Raw genomic sequence first — 17,831 nt, forward strand, 5'->3', positions numbered from 1 at the left:
TTCTGAGCACAAACCTGAATCATGAACAGAGAAAATTGTGTTTTGGTGGGATTGGTGGAACTGTGGCCATGAAACCAGATTACAGGTTGTTTTTAGCAATAAATCACATGTTGCTGTGAACAATTGTTGACATGCAGAACTCTTTAATTACTCGGTCTCATGGTTTCACCCACCATAGTGAGCGTTGCAACATAATGAAGGCTGTTTTTCGCGAGAACAAAAGGGAAACCACCGTCTCAAAGTCTGAAAAATGTGTTTTATTATGTTTATACAGCATATTGTTATAAGTATACATTTTTTTTGTTTAATTCACAAAATTTTTATAACATATCCCTTCTGCTTTTTAGGTGAAATAAGTCACTAGCCACAATATGACCGTTGCTGTCTCAGAAAAGAGTAACTTGTGTGATGATGACCGTCTTCCATGGATTATTTAGCTGGAGGCGGGCAGGGTTTAGTCATGATTTACGCCCAAGTCGTGATTTATGCTCAAGAGATCTTTTAGTTGGGTATCACATACAGATAAAATAGGAGACAAACGCAGGCATGAAAACAACTTAAGCCTTTTGGGGAAAACAGCTGATGTGACACCGCGGGCGTCTTCCCTGCAGCGGTCAATCCTCTTTCCGCTGCTCTCATTTAGCGCAAATAAAAGCAAAACGCCGGACTGCACGGCTTTTATCCTCCGCTCGTTTGTTCATTTATACGTCAGCTGTGTCGTTTTAAGAGAAAGGATCAAAAGCTATGACACTTCATCCACGCTCACGCATCACAGGCCGCAAAGCATTATGAAGCAGCCCTGCATTTCTCTTCTGTTTTCAGGGTTAAATGATGAACTAACAAAGGAGTATTACAGAAGACAGAGGAGCACATGATGTCTTATTTTTCATGTGAATTCTAGTTGCTTAAACTTCCACAGGTTTCTACTTTCTGCCTCTGTCCCCCACTGCTGATTCCTGAGCTCAGGGGCTCCTGCGCACTAATGGGATGACCTGCGAAAAGGTCGACTCTCTCAGCCCAATCCAAGAAATTTAAACTCTGATTGAAATGAATTCAGTGTTTCCTCGCTTCAGCCAGGATTCCCCCAGTCCAAGTTCATCACATCCTGGTGTTAATATTTACTTTCTCGCAGCGCTCTCTCTCTCTCTCTCTCTACATCATCTTCTACCTCGGAGCAAAAGTGCTTATAATAAAAGCTCAGAGCCGCCTAGCCAGGAGTCATGATTCATCTGCGCAACGGAGGCTTGGCGCTGTTGCAGCCTGTGACGTCCGTGAGCCCAAACCTACGGTGCCTCTTGAAATAACAGATACGCTGGAAGAGATCGGTGATTGTTCTTTATCAGCTGCCTCCGCGGCCGACTCGAAGAATAACGGCGACACCGGCTCTGACAGCATCTTTCTCGGTGCTTATTCTTCCACGACATTCAAAGTATGCTGATTTGGTCATCAAGCTGCCCTTTCCAAACAGCCAAGTTGTGTGCACACCAGCAGACGTCACAAAAAAAAAAAAAAAAAAGAAAGAAAGAGGAGGAAAATTTCCAAAAGGAAAGAAAAAAATGTGTAAAACACTAACAGCATCAATCCAACAAAGATATATTACAAATTCTGTTAGCAATAACTTATTTCATGCAATAAAAAAAAGTAAAATTAAGGACAAGAAACACAAACGTAAGATTGATTTTCCCTCCCTGGTTTTCCTCAAATGTATTGGCAAGCAAGTTAATGTCCGTTCGGGTTTGGTTGTTTTATTCTTACTTTTTTTCAGGGTGGCACTTGAGTTCTTCTGATATAGTTGCTGTTTTTTTTTTCTCGATGAGGTAAAAATGAAAGACTGAAGTACTGGGGTGATGAAGAGGGGGCGATGGAGAGGAGGGAGTATCGAGCGGGGGAAGCTCAGACGTCCACCCAGCTCTGCTCCACGATGGCCGTCACCCTCTTCTCGTACTCCCTCTTGTTTTCCTGATAGAGCTGTGCGGCCTGGCTGTTGGCCGGGCTGTTGGGGTTTGGCTCGTCCAGCAACGACTGCGGGAAAAGTGACAAAAGTCAACAAATATTCCTGATGCTTCACCAGCATTAGACAACCATCAGTGAACGGGAGGGAGTACTGAACCTGTGTGCAACGCATGCAGCAAAACGTTACAGACACACTGTCCAGGAACATTTACTCTGATATCTGATGCCTGACGTTTTCCCTCCCTTGGGAACTGGTTGTCTTGTGGCATCGACTTGTTTTGAATTTACACATAAAAGGGAAAAAAACTGAAACATCGTATGATCTGATAATCTGACATCCATTGAAATCAATCGCATCTTATTCTACAAAATGCAGGTGGATTTCTGCACAGTGTGTTCGTTGGAAAAGTTATTTAAGTTGCATTGAATAACGTAGACAGACGTGAGTCGAAGCCAGAGCAGGTAAAATATCACAATATTCTAAAAAAAGGTAATGCTGGTGGATGCTGAACGGCCCACGTGAACGCTTTAAGTGTGCTTTGTGTAAAGACCAACCTGGATGGAGGTGAGTATGGACGACACATCGTATGTGGGGCTCCAGCGGTTCTGAAGGATGTCTAAACATATACTGCCATCTGCGTAAACTAGTAAACACAGAGACGACACAGTCAAGCTTCAGGTTTCACATCGCAGCCTCGGTCATCACGTCACACAGATAAATGACTCCACGTCATGATTTCTTCAAATGATACACAAATCTGCCCTGTTCTCACACAGCTGACTAACCCTAAAACGTGCAGCCCAGAGGAACTTCAATCCAAAACGAATGGAACACTTTTTCGTGTTGGCTGCACAAACTCAAAAAGAATCGACCTCATATGGAGTGTGCTGCCAGCCTCGCTGATTTATCCGGTTAAATTCATTTCAATTATGGGCTGGGAGAGGAGATGAATGGGAGGAAACCGCTTGAATGAGGCGGAAAGGACAACTTGAAACCTTGAGATAATGGAGGCACAAACTGTGCAACAAGGGCTGCAGTGATGTAAACTGTAGGCGCTGGTTATGAATCAAGTGAGGGCAGACGTTTATTCGTATTTTCAAATGCACGGCTGGAACGGGTGGATCGCACTTACCATTTGGGTGAAACATTCTGGAGACAAACCGAACTGTGGGAGGCTTGTTTGGGTACTCCTCAGAAAACTCTATCAGAAGCTTAAACGTTCCTGCAGAGAGTCGAGGGGAGAGCGGGGAGGGCGAGAGACATAGGGAACGACAGGGAGAGAGAGAGAGAGAGAGAGAGAGTGTGAAAGATGCACACCAGTAACTTTGTGAGGCGAATACAGATGTGAAGGATCGCGGGGGTCAGAGAAAGCAAGAGAAACAATCGCGTTACTAAAAACCCGGCCGGCGCGACGAGAAAGAGAAGCTCATCTTTCAGTGAGGCAGAGGTGTCGACTCTGCAGGCTAAAAGGGGAATAAAGGAGGGCGACGGCTGAAAAGACAAAACAATAAACCCTGAGCGAGCACTTCTCTTCCTGAGCCCAGTCATAACTACAAGGAAAGGAGAGAAGTGTGTGCGCGTTCAGGAAAGCGTACCTGTCTGTGGTACTGTGTGTGTTACCAGCTGAACAACTCCTACAAATGTTCAGCCAATCAGTTTCTCAGTTAACTCGATGAATACGTTCTGTGTGTGGACAGAGAAACATTTTCTGTTGTGACGAGAGGAATGGCTGATGGTAGATCATTCAAGGCGATCATTTATGGACTTGCTACAATGTCGCTATTTTAATCGACAAATTTAAGATGTTAAAGTGAATAAACTCAGAGCAGACTGTAATTAGAAACCACACTGAGAGCACGGTCTGGTGTGAGGATGCATTCAGTCCGAAACAACGCAGGGTCGTCTGGCAATCACAGACATTTGGCAGACGTACATATGAATTCACACACTGATGGCGCAGCATCGGGGCAGTTTTGGGGTTCAGTATCTTGCCCAAGGATACTTCAGCACGTGGACTGCCGAGGCCAGCGAACCACCAACCTCCTGATTAGCAGACGACCGCTCTACCTGAGCTACAGCCGCCCCAAGACCTGAACTGGGTCCAGCTTCTGCTGCAAGGCCCTGCGGCGGCCAATCACGTGCATGCGAGGGCAGATTATCTTTCAACATGAATGCAGTATTTTTACTGTTTAACAGGAACATCATCACAATGACAGATGATTACTGCGCTGATCGCTTTTTAAAATCCTGTGTCTCATTACAAACCTCTGCTTGGTGTATAACTGTGAAGCCCTTTAAACAGCCTGAAAGCTGACAGGCAGCTCTTTAAACTCCTCAGTTTCATTACAAATCGAAAGGTTTTGTCTATAAAGCCATAACAACAAAAAGTCTCAGTCTGCATATTTACAAACTGCACTGTGAGTTCATTTAACGCAAGTCAACTCATTACAGAAACTGTTTAAAACGCTTCTCAAACTCTCTCACACACCCGTTTGTTATATTTTTAGCTCGATAGCTGTTTTGTGGGAATGTTTCTGAGTTTCTGTAATTGATTGCTCGGGCGCGTAACTCTCCAACACTTTGTCATACGTTAACAACACACTGCCCTGAAGGCTGTAATAGATGGATCGAATGATGCAACGCTACAATAGTAAGAACGCAGAGGAAAGCTGAAGCAAATCCAGAGCCGGGATGAACGTGCTCCCACTGAGCCCGGACTTTATGGACGAGATAAATCAAAATGGAGAACTTACCATCTTCAAACGGTGTTCCCACGGGCCTGCAGGAGGCAGAGAGAGAGAGCAATAAAATTATTTCCAAATTCCAAACATCCCCAGTGCTACTAACAAGGCCGTAGCTTGCAGAAGAAGAAAACACAACCATTAGCATCTACCCTTGAAGGACTTGCTCTGCACAGACACCAGAGGCTGTATTTACTCAGCTACTCACATTCACACAGTCTGTGTAAAGGGGCCAATTAAATCAGCCGCCTACGCGTTTTACATTTCTGGCAGCTTCCCCTTTGACTCTGAATTAGGTGAGGAACTATTAGCAAGTCTATTTCTATTTTAAACCCGAGTGTGTCGCTCTGGTTTGTTTGTGCTGCACCCCGCTGCTGCGTGTTGACTTTTCGATCACATGCTGATCTTGCTTTCGATTTACGCATGTTCTTGATGTTTTAACATGTTTTTGCGTCGGTTTTTGAGTTTCATACCACCAGGATGCTTTCTGAAATTCCCCTTTCTTTCAATTGCATTTCAAATTGTGAACCAGGAGGTCTTACAAATTTGAAAAAAGGTATTTGGTTTGGGCTTTATCAATACTTTTCCTTGACCCGTCTACATGAGCCCCAACAGCGCCTCCCAGTCAGCTCTTCCATCAAACACCCGCTGAGTCTCTACATGCTGATTTTCTAGACTGTTCTGTGCCACAATCAGGGCTGTAATCAGAGATATTTCAATATTGCAGAGGGGTGGGTGGGTTGGGGGACTCTGTGCATCACAATCACTGTGGCACAGTAAAGACAGCAGGGCGGAGTTGGATTCAGAGGATGACTCACCCAAAAATAACAGCGTTCCAAAGCATGATGTTGTTCTCTGATGGTGCTCCACTCACACCGGTGGGAGGATCTTCTTGAAGTCTGGGCAAGACAGAGACAAAGAGACATGGTAAGAGAAGAACAGAAGGACGGACAGCAAGAAAGAGACAGGAAAAGGGACACAGAAAAGGCAGCAGGAAGACAGACAAAGAAAGATGAGAACAGAACAAAAGGAAAGCAAAAATAGACAGATGAGGGGACATTAAAAGGTGAAAGACAGAGTTAAACCAGGATGGAAAGAGAGCAAAAAAAAAGACACAGGGGAGAAAGAAGGGGGAGACGAGGATGGGAGAGAGTGTGAGGATTTTAATTAACACCTTGACTGCAGGATAATTGTCAGTCAAAACATGAACTGCTGTATCAACATGACTTCAGTGGACAGGCGGGCTCGCAGGATCAATGGCACGCTGCCTGTCCCGCTGTCACGTGTCAGTTCACATCAGCTGTACGTTTAACGCTCGTCTGAAGCTCGACTGCGCCGTGAGCGTGACCCCAGCGAGCACCGCAGACCTGGACGTGCTAAGCGCTTTAGCCAGTGAGTCAACCTTCGCCTGAAATGACTCCTAACGAGCGCCGTCATGGTCAAGATACCTGGATTAACACACAAGCCCTGAAGGCTCCTCTACCAATACGTGTTTGCTTTTACTCTCCATCGCTGACCAATAAGAAACACCAATGACCGAGTCCACGAAAGCTCTGGACACTCGAACTGTTCTTCTTCCTGGGAACGCAACCTAGTGCAGATTAGCGGATGTGTTTTACATTAGCGGCAGCAGCAGCAGCGACACCGGTGTGTTTGGAATAAATGGAAGAACTGAGCGGTGAGCAACAGCAGCGCAGGACCTCGAGAAACTCAACAGCACCAAATCCAAAGAAATAGTGATGGAGTGTTATATTGATTGATACGTCAGTCAATAGAAAGTAAATAAGTCGGGTTAATAAGTGATCAATTGTTTATGGGAGTTAAAAGTGCCAACATGTGGCTGGTTTCACTCATATGAGGAAAGCTTCAAATCAAGCAATTTAGAAATGTGACATTAATATTTCTTTTCCATCCCAAGAAAATCTGAATTAGGAAAATAATCATTAGCTTCAGCTCTGCAAAGGAAACCGCCCAGAGCTGTTCGACTGACGCGCCATCGCACAAACGCCACAGCAACAGCTGCCTAGCAAGCAAATCAAAACACACGGATGCGGCAGGTCAACATTTTTAATGAAGTTTCCGACAACAGCCTCTGGTTTGTTGAACTATTGATCTGCAGGCAATAAAGCGGGTTTGGGGTGGATTAAGGCCGCGCTGGCAGATGAAGGCAGCGCGCTGAAATGAGCCTCGTTCCTCAGAATAAACCACGGTCTGTTCTGTCGGACTCCCTGTTGAAACGCAGAGTACATTACTGTGTCACGCTGCTGCAGATCACCAATGCATGTAGGCCAAATGTGGAATCACCACGACTTAGGCCTACAATCCCATGCCTCGTATAAAAGCTGGTTTAATAAGAGCTTACAGCTATAAAACAAGGTAGGCTGATTTGTGTGTGTGTGTGTGTGTGTGTGTGTGTGTGTGTGTGTGTGTGTGTGTGTGTGTGTGTGTGTGTGTGTGTGGATCCATGTCCCTAGCTGCAGACGGACCCGCAGCAATTAACCTCATTTACCGTAATCTGCCTGAGCTCTGCTGGTGGAGGATGCTCCACTCAACTTCTCGACTAGACTGAATGATAGTTACTTTAGTTTACTTGGAAACAGGGGATTACTAACCAGCCTGCAGGCAGCAGATTAGCCAGCAGCATGAATGTGTTTTTTTTCTTCAGTCCGTTCGAGGGTAATGTGGGTTGGGGGACACTGTGTGATGGTTCATTTGTTAAAAAGCTGAAACAATTAGTTGATTAATCGATTAGAGAAAAAGAAATGCCGACCATTCTCTCACTGGCCTCTACAATGTGAAGACTTTTCTGTTTTATATCCTTGTAAACTGTTTATGTTTGGGTTCTGGACTGCTGGTCGGACACAACAACATCACTTTGGACTCCATGGATGGACGTTTTCCACAAATTTCTGACATCCTTTAGATAATTGGCAGATTCACTGATAATGAAAATCAGCGAATTGAAACATCCGAGTTACAGAACGACAAACTAATCACGACACAAACACTCAGTTAAATTGCTTTTCGCTCTGGAAGGAGTTGCTCTAGTTTCTCATGATCAATCTAAGTTAGACCTTTCAGCTACAGCAGCCTCCAAACCACCACGAAGAAGACTGATGACTGTTGGTTTCGTTATGTCAACCGCGTCTAAGAATACATCTGGAGAAGAAATGAAAGTAACACTTTGTTGAATGAAATCTGAAGAAATTCAAATGGTTTTTGAGCTGCTGGTTCAACAGAAGGGATGAACAACTAATTGAAATATGAGAAAAATAGCAATATCCCAAGTGCAATTGCTGGTAAAATGTTTGACAGGGCTGCAACAAACCATTGTATTCATTGTTGACTGATGTGTCGATCATTGACCTTGATTAATCGATGAGTTGTTTGATCTACAGAATGTCAGAAAATGGTGAAAAATGTCACTCAGTGTTTCCCTAAAGTCAATATTACATGCTCAGATGTCATGCTTTGTCCACTACTCACAGATGATCAGTTTAGTCTCAAAGAGGAGTAAAGAAACCAGAAATCATCCACATTTACGAAGCTGGAGAAGACAATTTGGACTTTTTTTTTCTTCATAAATTAGTCTTACCGATTAATTAATTAGCTAAATAGGTGGTGATTAATGTAATAGCAGACAGCTTATTGGTTAATTGTTGCAGCTCTAATGTGTCACAACATACCATTATAAATGAGGCATAACAGAGATGCCCCAAGCTACAAATCATGTTCTCCCGACATAAGAGAGCATGTTAGTTTGGTACAGGTGCCAGCAAAAAAAAAAAAAAAATCACATTTTTTACATGTAAAACTGAGACTCCTATCACAAACACAACATCTGCCAAAACAATCGCAATCTTATTTTCTCTGCATATTGTTCAGCTCTATTTAACAGAGCCACAAAATTGCTTTTTTAAGCAGCGCTTCAACGCCAAGGTGTCATTTCACATCCAAGGCACCGAGCCAAAACATCACAACGAAGTGCCGCTGCTCAAACAATCACATAGCTCAGTTTCAAGACACATATTGAGCAAATAATTTGACTTACAGATCAAGCAAGGGAGGTTAGGCAATATCACGCAAGGCTGAGTTCAATCAGCCAGCCTTGGCGTGGACACACAGGCTGATCCAGGAATGTGCTATTGTGTTTTCCTGGCCTCAGTGTTACAGTTTAGTGCCTGGGGACTGGCACAGCAGACGAGAGCTCCGGTGACACATAATCTGACCTGCTTCATCGGCTCTTCTTAGTGGAATAGCTTAGGATCCTTTTTCCACTGACAGGTGTGTGTGAATGGCACAAACAAACACACACACACACACACACACACACACACACAGGTACGGCAGGATGCCATATGGAGCAAGACAACAGATTGGGGATAGCAGGTATTACAAGCAGCCCCCTGCCAGGTGTGACTCTCCCTGGAAACACAAACATATCCTTCCTGTCTTCACAGCACGAGTTTGAGAATATACAATGGGATTGCTGAACTATGCTGATTCTGAATTATAAATAATTAGCATATCTTGCCATCCTTAACATTTATATGGAGCACACACACGGAGTTGTGCAACACCTGTGAGCCACGTTGCTAACAGGGGGGACTGAAACCATGGTGCTGGCTGGCTGGGTGAACTTAGCTACCCTGTTACACAGAATTTAAACCCCACAGTTTGCAGACTATGCGGAGAAATTAACTAACGTCAATCAGGGCCAGTACAAGGCAAGACAAAGGCTGAACTGCTCACAGGTCTTTCGTCCAGACAAATTTAAGCCACCTCAGGTAACACCAGCTAGCTTAAGTCGCACCTTCCCAAACAAACAAAGTAACGTCAGTCAAAAAAAGACCAACGTTATTCCCTGGACAGAAAACACTGCATAAAACCAGAGTACCTTCTTCGGATACCGCTAAAAAATACAGAAAATATACAATGTCCTTTCTATCAGCCCTATCGATGCCACGCGCAGAGACAAACCGCGCAAACTAACGGCTTTAATTCACAATAACTCGTCAGGCTTTATATTCTTTGCACCAGCAGCTAACGCTAAGCTAAAGCTAGCTGCTTCATCAGCTACCGCTGCTAGCTCCACACACACAAACAGAGATGTCTGCCAAAACGCTGCGGTACCTTTTAAAATCTCTCATAAGCCGTCTCCTTGCCGGGGTCGACATTATTCAAAACGTATAAAAAAAACTAAACCAGGACCATAAATCGAATACTGTCCGAAACTAAATCCGGTGTTTCTTCCGCCTGTAGCCCTTTTCTTCTTCTCCCAAAACAACTGGCTAGCTTAGCTGCGTGTGGTGACGTCGGTGGCTTACAGCGCTGGCCAGCAGAGGTACAGCCCCTTTTATGTCACAGACCATGTCCGTGGTAATTATGATATCAAATCCTAATTATAACGCTTATCCTACACTACATTTCTCTTACTGTGAGGTATGCGATTATGTAACTTGGCTCAATTCCGTCTATTATCTGAAAAAGGTCTATATTATTATGCTGCGAGCAAAGGAAACCAGCAGTGTGTCATCATCTCACAGAGGCATTTCAAACACATTGAAGCTGAACTGATGTGATATCTGTGATTTATTTTTGTGTAACTTCCGAGCGTAAATACACTATATTACTGCAGTGTTCCGATTGAAATTTGAAGTACTTCTGTAATACTTATATCAAAGCATTTTATGTATAATCCAATGCAGCTAGCATCACTGTAAATGAATCAGTTTCTGCAGTGTGTCTGTCATATGAGGGAAAGGTCGTCTGAAGATGCTTAACAGTACATTTATGCATCTGTTATGGTTCATCAACAAGTTCTGAGAAAACAGAAGCTACAACAAATGTTATAGAAAACCTCTCTCTTCTGTCTTTCCTAAGAAAAATGTTAATAACATTTCAAACAGAGGCTCTGTCTTCAGGGCCGATTGACCGTCTGGGCCCCTGGGAGTGTGCCTGGTAAACTCTTGTGCTAACCATCCATGTCTGTGGCATCACCAATATTTATAATTTCCACAGTGGCATGAAAAATTATACTCAATACTAAGTTTCAAAGGACCTTATTATCATCCCAGTTTTCATATCTAATGTTCTGCACTAGCCTATGTAATTCCCTTGATATGATTACAAGGTGCTCGTCTTACTGCACATTGCATTTATCACAAAAGATAACTGCAAACATTTGGTGAAGTGGGAAAAAGCACACAGCGGAGAGAGGGTGCAATGTTTTTTAAAATTTTAATGGACTAACAGTATCACTCATGTCATCCATCTCTTCATGTGCGCAGAGGAAACCTGTCATCCACCTAATACACTCACCCCACTTTGACTTCTGGGCAGATGACAGCTGAAAATAAAAATTAATGTGCACCAGTCTGATAATCTACTCAGCAGTAAGTGGCTTACCTTAAATTTACATAATCCATCTGTCGCTAATGCACTCTGCCTGCACGGTCCTGCTTGTAAATCGATTAACATCAAGTCAAAAAACAACCTGGACTAACTTTTAAATCAAATACAGTGACTTCACTTGTTGATGTTCTGCTGCAGCCTTTGCAAAACCTGCTTGCAAAAATGAATAAAACTACACAATTTGACCAAATGAAGAGTGACTTAGATATATGCGCGTAAGAAATATACAGTTGTAGTAAAAATGCTCTCTTTCATTAATGAAAATGGGTCATTGATGCAGAGTTTGCTTGGAGAAAACGTTCCAGGGATCTAAACTGTAGATGGTAAATGTCAGGTTTTATGATGAGCTCCTCAACGTTGAGCAGCTTTTATGGCCTGCCGCAGAGAACCTGTTCCCCTGCCTGTCCACTGCAGCTACCATACAGGCAGAGGTGAAAATAAAAAATGCACCAGCATGCAGTGCTGCTATAAGACAGGTTGCCTTCAGAGGAGGGAGTGCGACATTTCCCTTTTTCCCAGCTCACAAATCTCTCACTCACTACCCCACACTGCACGTATCACCTACAGCTGAATGCAAACAAGCTCTCAGGAGGTTTATAAAAGGCACTGTGGGAACTCATTAACCGATGCAGACGAAGAAAATCCACAACATGGCATTCAAAAATAATTGTTGGAATGCATTGAGCGTCATAGATTGATGGTGTATAATTGTGGGAGAGTGGACGCTTACTGCAAATAGGAGTGCTTTCAGTGCAAAGGCATGAGATGTTGCAGAGAGAAGACATTACAATCCTCCTCTGAACTCAGTATCAGACAGCAGAATAGAAATGTCAGTGGAATTTATGTGAAAAATACTTCACAACAGAGCAAACATAAAATAGAAAACTCCTCTTGAAGTGTTCAGAGTCAAATGTTTTCTCGCTTTCCACTCCATCATACTTGTTGATATGTGATCACAGAGCGCGCGCGTGTGTGTGTGTGTGTGTGTGTGTGTTTGCACAGCCATTGTCCATGAAAATTACAAATAGCACAAGATAACTAACCATCCTGGCTTTCATGCTCGCACAGTTCTCCGTGATTAGGACAACACTGCAAATACAACAGGCCGCGTGTAAACACAGCATCAGTTAGTGTGATTACAGCTGCAGTCAGGGAGAAACAAAGCAAAGTATCTGTCTGCCAGCGCTGTCGGATGTTTTTGTCACGTGTTCTTAATTGCTCTGTGGTGCTTTCCTTTTTGTTGCATCACAATTATCAGAGTTTTTATTGTGTGCGCTGCTTCCCTGAAGCATCCAATCACTTCTTCCAGTAATTATTTTCCTTTCAGTTTTTATCTGTCTTTTGTTTTCTTTTTTCTTTATCTACATTCCCCTCAACAGCTCCTCTTGTCTCTTCTTTTATTTGATGCCCGGGCATTTTAATTGACTTGCCTGGTGGGTTAAATTCACCATCATAGATCAGTAATAGACGCGTTGAGGACTGGTGATGACAGAGGCGAGCCAGAATATGTTTACAAATTACAGCTATTACAGTTACGTGTGTTCTCAAGATGAAATGATTAGCTGATTAATCAGTTGTCACATGAAATAATCAGTATCCCATCTCTCGCTCACTGTGATCTGGAATCGGCTACAGCCCCCCTGCAATCCTTCAAAGGATAAGTGGGTATTGCTAATTGATGGATGGACTATTTTTATTATCGATCGCTTGTTTTTGACATTTTTCAAGCAAAATTGCCAAACTTTCCCCCATCCCAGCCTGTCAGTTGTGAGCATTTGCTGCTTTTCTTTGCCTTATGCGACAATATACTCACTCTCTTTGGGATTTTTTCACTGTTTTCTGACATTTTATGGTGCAAGTGATTCACCAAGAGAATAACCTGCAGATTAACTGACATAGCAGCAGCTCTAATATGTTCTGCCATCATTCAGGCACTTCTGTTTGAATCAATATGATGCAGAAAGCAGATAAATAAGAGACTGTGATGTTAGAAAGAATGATGTAAACAGCTTGTTTACACACTTGTTTTACGGCATCGCTGGCAGGACTCACATTATTTTAAAGTATCTGCACCTTTATGTAACTTCATCGTCTTCTTTGACCTTTCAACGGAAGAAACTGTTGCAGGAATCGACAAAGACCAGGATCACATGGCACGGCTCAATACTGTGACTCACACATCGAGTTTGTTGGAGCAACAGTCCCACTGCAGGGCTTCAGTGAAATCCCACTCAAAGCTCCAGCAAACTGTCTATTTAATCTATCTTAATCATTCTCTTGACCATTTCCCCGTGGCAGTCCAGATCGCAGCTATCAATAGACCCACCGCCCTGTTAGAGTTTCACTATTGTGAGAATGTAGGTCACACATGGACAAAAGGGCCCGGCTGCAGCATTAGTCCAGGAATGAGCCCGGAATGAAAGGCATGATCTTTATGTAATGCAAAACACATTTACATCATGTGCTGCTCTCTGGGCTCCTGGGGGAGGAAACAGGTTTATTTATGGGATTTTATCAGCTGGGAAACAGAGAAAGGGTGTTTGTTCAGGGAGGTCTAAGAGGCTGGCTGTAATGGATAAAGGTTTTAATCAACCGTGGAACATTTTTAAAGCTCGCTCGTCTTGAAATAACAATACTTTATAGTTTTGTAATTCACTGTCTGGCTGCTTCATAGAGCAAAAGATGACTCCATGTCTGTCTGTCTGCCTGTGTCTGTGTGTCAGAGGCTGGACAAAGGCCTGGATCCAGCCAAAATAGGCAGGAAGTGAGTATCACTGCTGAGCTCAGGTGCTTTTAATAGAAAGGGCAGAGAAATGGTGCATTGCTTTCTCTCACTAACATACTGAGGGAGACTGTGGTGTGCCTCTTTATCGCTCTCCCTCTCATAGTATACCAGCATACTCTGGATGAAACAATATGTATGTATAATCACACTTGAGGGAGACGTATATATAACTGCACATGCACTATGAACTAAGCAACACATTGTGGTTTATTGTACAAATTCATGTAATACTTCAAACATAGGTTTCAACCTGAGTGGAACTTATCTGTTTTCACCTAAGGGCTGCTCTAGAGAGACTTTAAAAACCCATGAATATACTGTATACTAGTGAGAAGCTTCATTAAAATTGAAATCAGAAACCTTGAGGCGGAATAAATTGATGATATATGACGGCAATCTTAAACTCTCCCTGAGTCCTGTGGGACCTGAGGCTTCTGAAACATTTATGAACCATCTACATGGAAGTTATTACAGATATAAAGCAAAATGCATGAAAGCAGATATCTAAACACACATGCATCTTTAACATCACTGTCATCTATAATGATACACAAAACTTAGCTGTTGCCTGTATGTTTAAATGCATCTGTGCACTGACGCATGCATAGATGGTAAAATTGGGCTTACACTTCAATACCAACTGTTCAGGTCTCCTCCAATCACAGCTGCCTAAATCCATGATCTATGGATTTGAAATGAATATAGTGATTTTCATTTACATGGCACGCCTGTTTTAATAAAAGCAGTGAATTGCATCATTTTGTCTTCAGTTGCGGCCTTCAGTCGAAAAAAATATCAGTATTTCTTGCAGCATTCAAACAGTTTAATGTACCTTTCCCTCCCGTTCTCTCCCTCATGTTCTGTGGATGGAGAGGTCACTCAGGCCTCTTTACCTCACTCATCAGTCGTACTCTAATGATCCATTAGTCTCCGCAGAAACCTGCTGGAGACGGCTGGAAGACTCCAGTCTGAGTGTCAGGGCGGGGCCGTGATGGAGCCATTAACGTGTTCTGAAGCCATCAGTGCTAATGAGGAGCGAAGCTTTAAGATGGTACAGGCTAATTGTCTCATTAGAGCTGCGATGTCTTGTTACATCTGCATGGGCGATGGCGGTAATTAAATTACACAGCTGACTGGGAGTGTTTGGGCAGTCGGTCAAGCCTGCAGCCGGGTGGAGTGTCTCGGTCAGATTTTTGGATCTGTGAAGGGCAATGGTGCTTTCAGTGACGGTGATGGTGCTTAAATTGATTAAAATGAAGCCTTCATTGGAGCTGGAGAAAATTAGAATCTCTTTATAAGATGGCATGAAAGAGAAAATGTTCACAACAGAAAGGTGTTTTTCAGTTTCTTTGTTGTTGCATGATCTGCAATTTGTCAGATGCTAAAAGCGTCTCTTTAATTTCTGATTTACACTCAGTCTCAGCCACACAAGCGCCATGGCTCGATGGATGTCTGTCATTTTGGTCCAGACTGAAATCGGTGGATGGGTTACAATGAAATTTGGCACAAACATTCAAGTCATCAAGAGGATGAACTATAATTACTTTCATTTTTCCATCATCAGGCATTCGGATGTTCCCATCTGTCTCAGCTGTACTTTGTGTTCGGTGCTGATTGGCTCCCGTTGGTTACCATGCTAACACATCAAGTAATTTAATGAACATGCTAAATATACATTCTTAACATCAGCATGTTAGCATTATCACTGTGACCACCTTAGCATGCTGATGTTAGCATTTTGCTCTAAGAGCCACTGATCAAAGAGCCACTAATGTGGCTGCAGACTCATGATCTTCTTATCATGTAGCATGTATCTCTTGGTAATGTGGAGCAGGATGTCTTAATTTCACCGTTCTGTTATAAAACATGGTGTCTCATGGAGGACCACGGGAAGAGATAAAGAGATAATATGGACTCATCAAAGAAGCCACATGTTTTCTCTTACTCACATATTATTGCTATTAGAAGCGTCTCACAACCTCTAGAATTAGGGGATACGTGGAATTTTGAAGTTGCACAAGACCAAATGCAAATGTACCATTTTTGATTACTATGAGCTGCGATTCATTATTCATCACTGATGCAACAGCAGGGCTTTCTGTAGCAATACCTTTCTATGTTTCAGCAAGGCAGGAAAAACAGTGGAGTTTACAGAGTATCAGAGGTATATTAAATGTTAATACACACTCAAACACTGCACCAGACCACAAACACAAACTGTGCCAGTTGCACTTTTGTTGCCCTCTGCCAGTCTTTTTATATCAGGTCTCAATCAAGACTTCGGGCTCTCTCCACCTCTAACAAGGTTTGGATTATTGTTTTCATCGTGTAACAGAGGAGCGTTTGTTTGTCTGACTTGCCACAAAGTTATGTGGTTTAATTTTCTTCTCAATCACTGTGGAAAGAGAACGGGCTCAAGGTGGCACTGAAATGAAAATAAGAGAGGGGAAATAGGGCAGGACACAATGAGCCAGGATTTTGAAGATGCATGATAAAAAATGTTGGACGCACCTCGCTCGCAAAACTGAAAATATTTATCGGAGCATATTTAATGTGAATAGAACCAGAGGGAGAGAGACAGAGAGCACTCATCCCAGGAGACATGCCTCCTTTCATAATCAGGACTGAATCTGTGCTTTCAGACCTCTAACTCTCAGACTGGATCCATTAATTCACCCCAAACCAGTTACTTAGCTTGACAGTTCATTCTTTACCTTTGGGAAATAGTAATTTGAAACAAATTTGAATTCAATGATGACTCACTGGCTTCTTTCTGAGTTTTCAACAGCATCTCGTGGTTTTTGTCCTGTTTTTGAACAGAGACAGGAGTCACAGTCTTCCATCACCTGACCCGAGATCAGTACTGAGGGCGTGTGAGCAAACTCCATTAACTGACAAAGACTGTGAAATGCGGTTGAAAGATCAGGAAAAGCTAGGAAGTGGACCTTGAAATAAGAAAATCTGAAATCTTTATGGAGACAGTAAAGCTGCATTCTGTGATGTATGTCTGCATCATGAGGCAGGATTTACTATATAAATACTGCAAAGTGCAGTAATCAAGTACATAAAAAGCACATGAAAAAAGGCTAACAGTCTTTCTGTGGCTGAGCTTTAATTTGATTAAACATTCAAACTCCATGTTTTTGGACTGTTGGTACACATCAGTTTCCCAAAGCCTGCTCTCAGCGGGCCTGAAGACGTTCTCTTTGTTAACACCAGATGGAGCTCAAGATATCAGATGGGACCGGTAACCTGCTGTTGTCATGGTTTCAGGTATCCTGGAGACACAATACTAGATGCTAATTGGTGGAAAGAGAAAGAGAGAGAGAGCAAGAGAGCTTAGAGGTTGTTGCTGTCTCTTTCTTTCTTTCTTTCTTTCTTTTTTGTTTTATATCCGTGTCTCTATATTTAGCCCGCCATGTAAAAACATCAGTAACACTGACTCCAGTAGACAAATAAGATGAGGGAGACGGAGGAATACTGCGGGGGGAACATGAAGTTATAACAATGAAACTAAAAAGACTGAAAATGAGATTTTAAAATCGTGGGAAATGTCCCCACGGTGTCAGCCAATATGTCCCCTGCGATGTCCTATTATGTGCCGCTTTACTTTTTCACATGATACTTGTGTGGCTGCAACAACACAAGTTCCTAAAAGTGATCATAACTGTCAGCTTGTCTCATTTGCAGTGAATTTGGACATTTATATCTAAAGCTACTACTGAATAAACTTCCTCTGTGTGTGTGTGTGTGTGTGTGTGTGTGTGTGTGTGTGTGTGTACATATCTGTCTCTCTGCCTCTCTCTCCTTATTTGGAGTATCTCAAGGTCACGCAGAGAGTAATCATCATATTACTCCTTGATGCACCGCTGATGTAAAGTTGATGTCAGATAAGCTGTTGTTATACAACCGGTGTTTGATTTGGGGGGGGGTGGAC

At 42.9% G+C, this 17,831-nt stretch overlaps 1 protein-coding gene across 2 annotated transcripts; it reads right to left on the minus strand.

The window, feature by feature from the left end:
* Window positions 1-237: 237 nt before the first annotated feature.
* Window positions 238-10,041, minus strand: ube2b (ubiquitin-conjugating enzyme E2B (RAD6 homolog)). 2 transcript variants are annotated; one of them, XM_070983210.1, is made up of 6 exons: window positions 9,829-10,041; window positions 5,514-5,594; window positions 4,708-4,733; window positions 3,087-3,176; window positions 2,509-2,597; window positions 238-2,022 (listed from the first exon to the last, which is right to left on the minus strand). In XM_070983210.1, exons 1-6 carry the CDS (start codon window positions 9,870-9,872, stop codon window positions 1,894-1,896), a joined length of 459 nt encoding a protein of 152 aa, XP_070839311.1. In that variant the 5' UTR covers window positions 9,873-10,041; the 3' UTR covers window positions 238-1,893. The 2 variants fall into 2 exon arrangements, with proteins under 2 accessions (XP_070839311.1, XP_070839312.1); XM_070983211.1 differs by lacking the exon at window positions 9,829-10,041 and adding an exon at window positions 8,747-8,972.
* Between the last annotated feature and the right edge of the window lie 7,790 nt (window positions 10,042-17,831).

The sequence above is a fragment of the Chaetodon trifascialis genome, chromosome 16 (assembly GCF_039877785.1).
Source record: "Chaetodon trifascialis isolate fChaTrf1 chromosome 16, fChaTrf1.hap1, whole genome shotgun sequence".
NCBI classification, from domain to species: Eukaryota; Metazoa; Chordata; class Actinopteri; order Chaetodontiformes; family Chaetodontidae; genus Chaetodon; species Chaetodon trifascialis.

Bases quoted from the DNA above. Each gene is read 5' to 3' on its own strand.
- ube2b (XM_070983210.1), bottom strand. From the start codon at position 9,872: ATGTCGACCCCGGCAAGGAGACGGCTTATGAGAGATTTTAAAAG. The intron at 5,595-9,828 runs GTACCGCAGCGT...TGTCTTGCCCAG, and splicing joins CTTATGAGAGATTTTAAAAG to ACTTCAAGAAGATCCTCCCA. The intron at 2,598-3,086 runs GTAAGTGCGATC...TGTGTTTACTAG, and splicing joins CAGAATGTTTCACCCAAATG to TTTACGCAGATGGCAGTATA.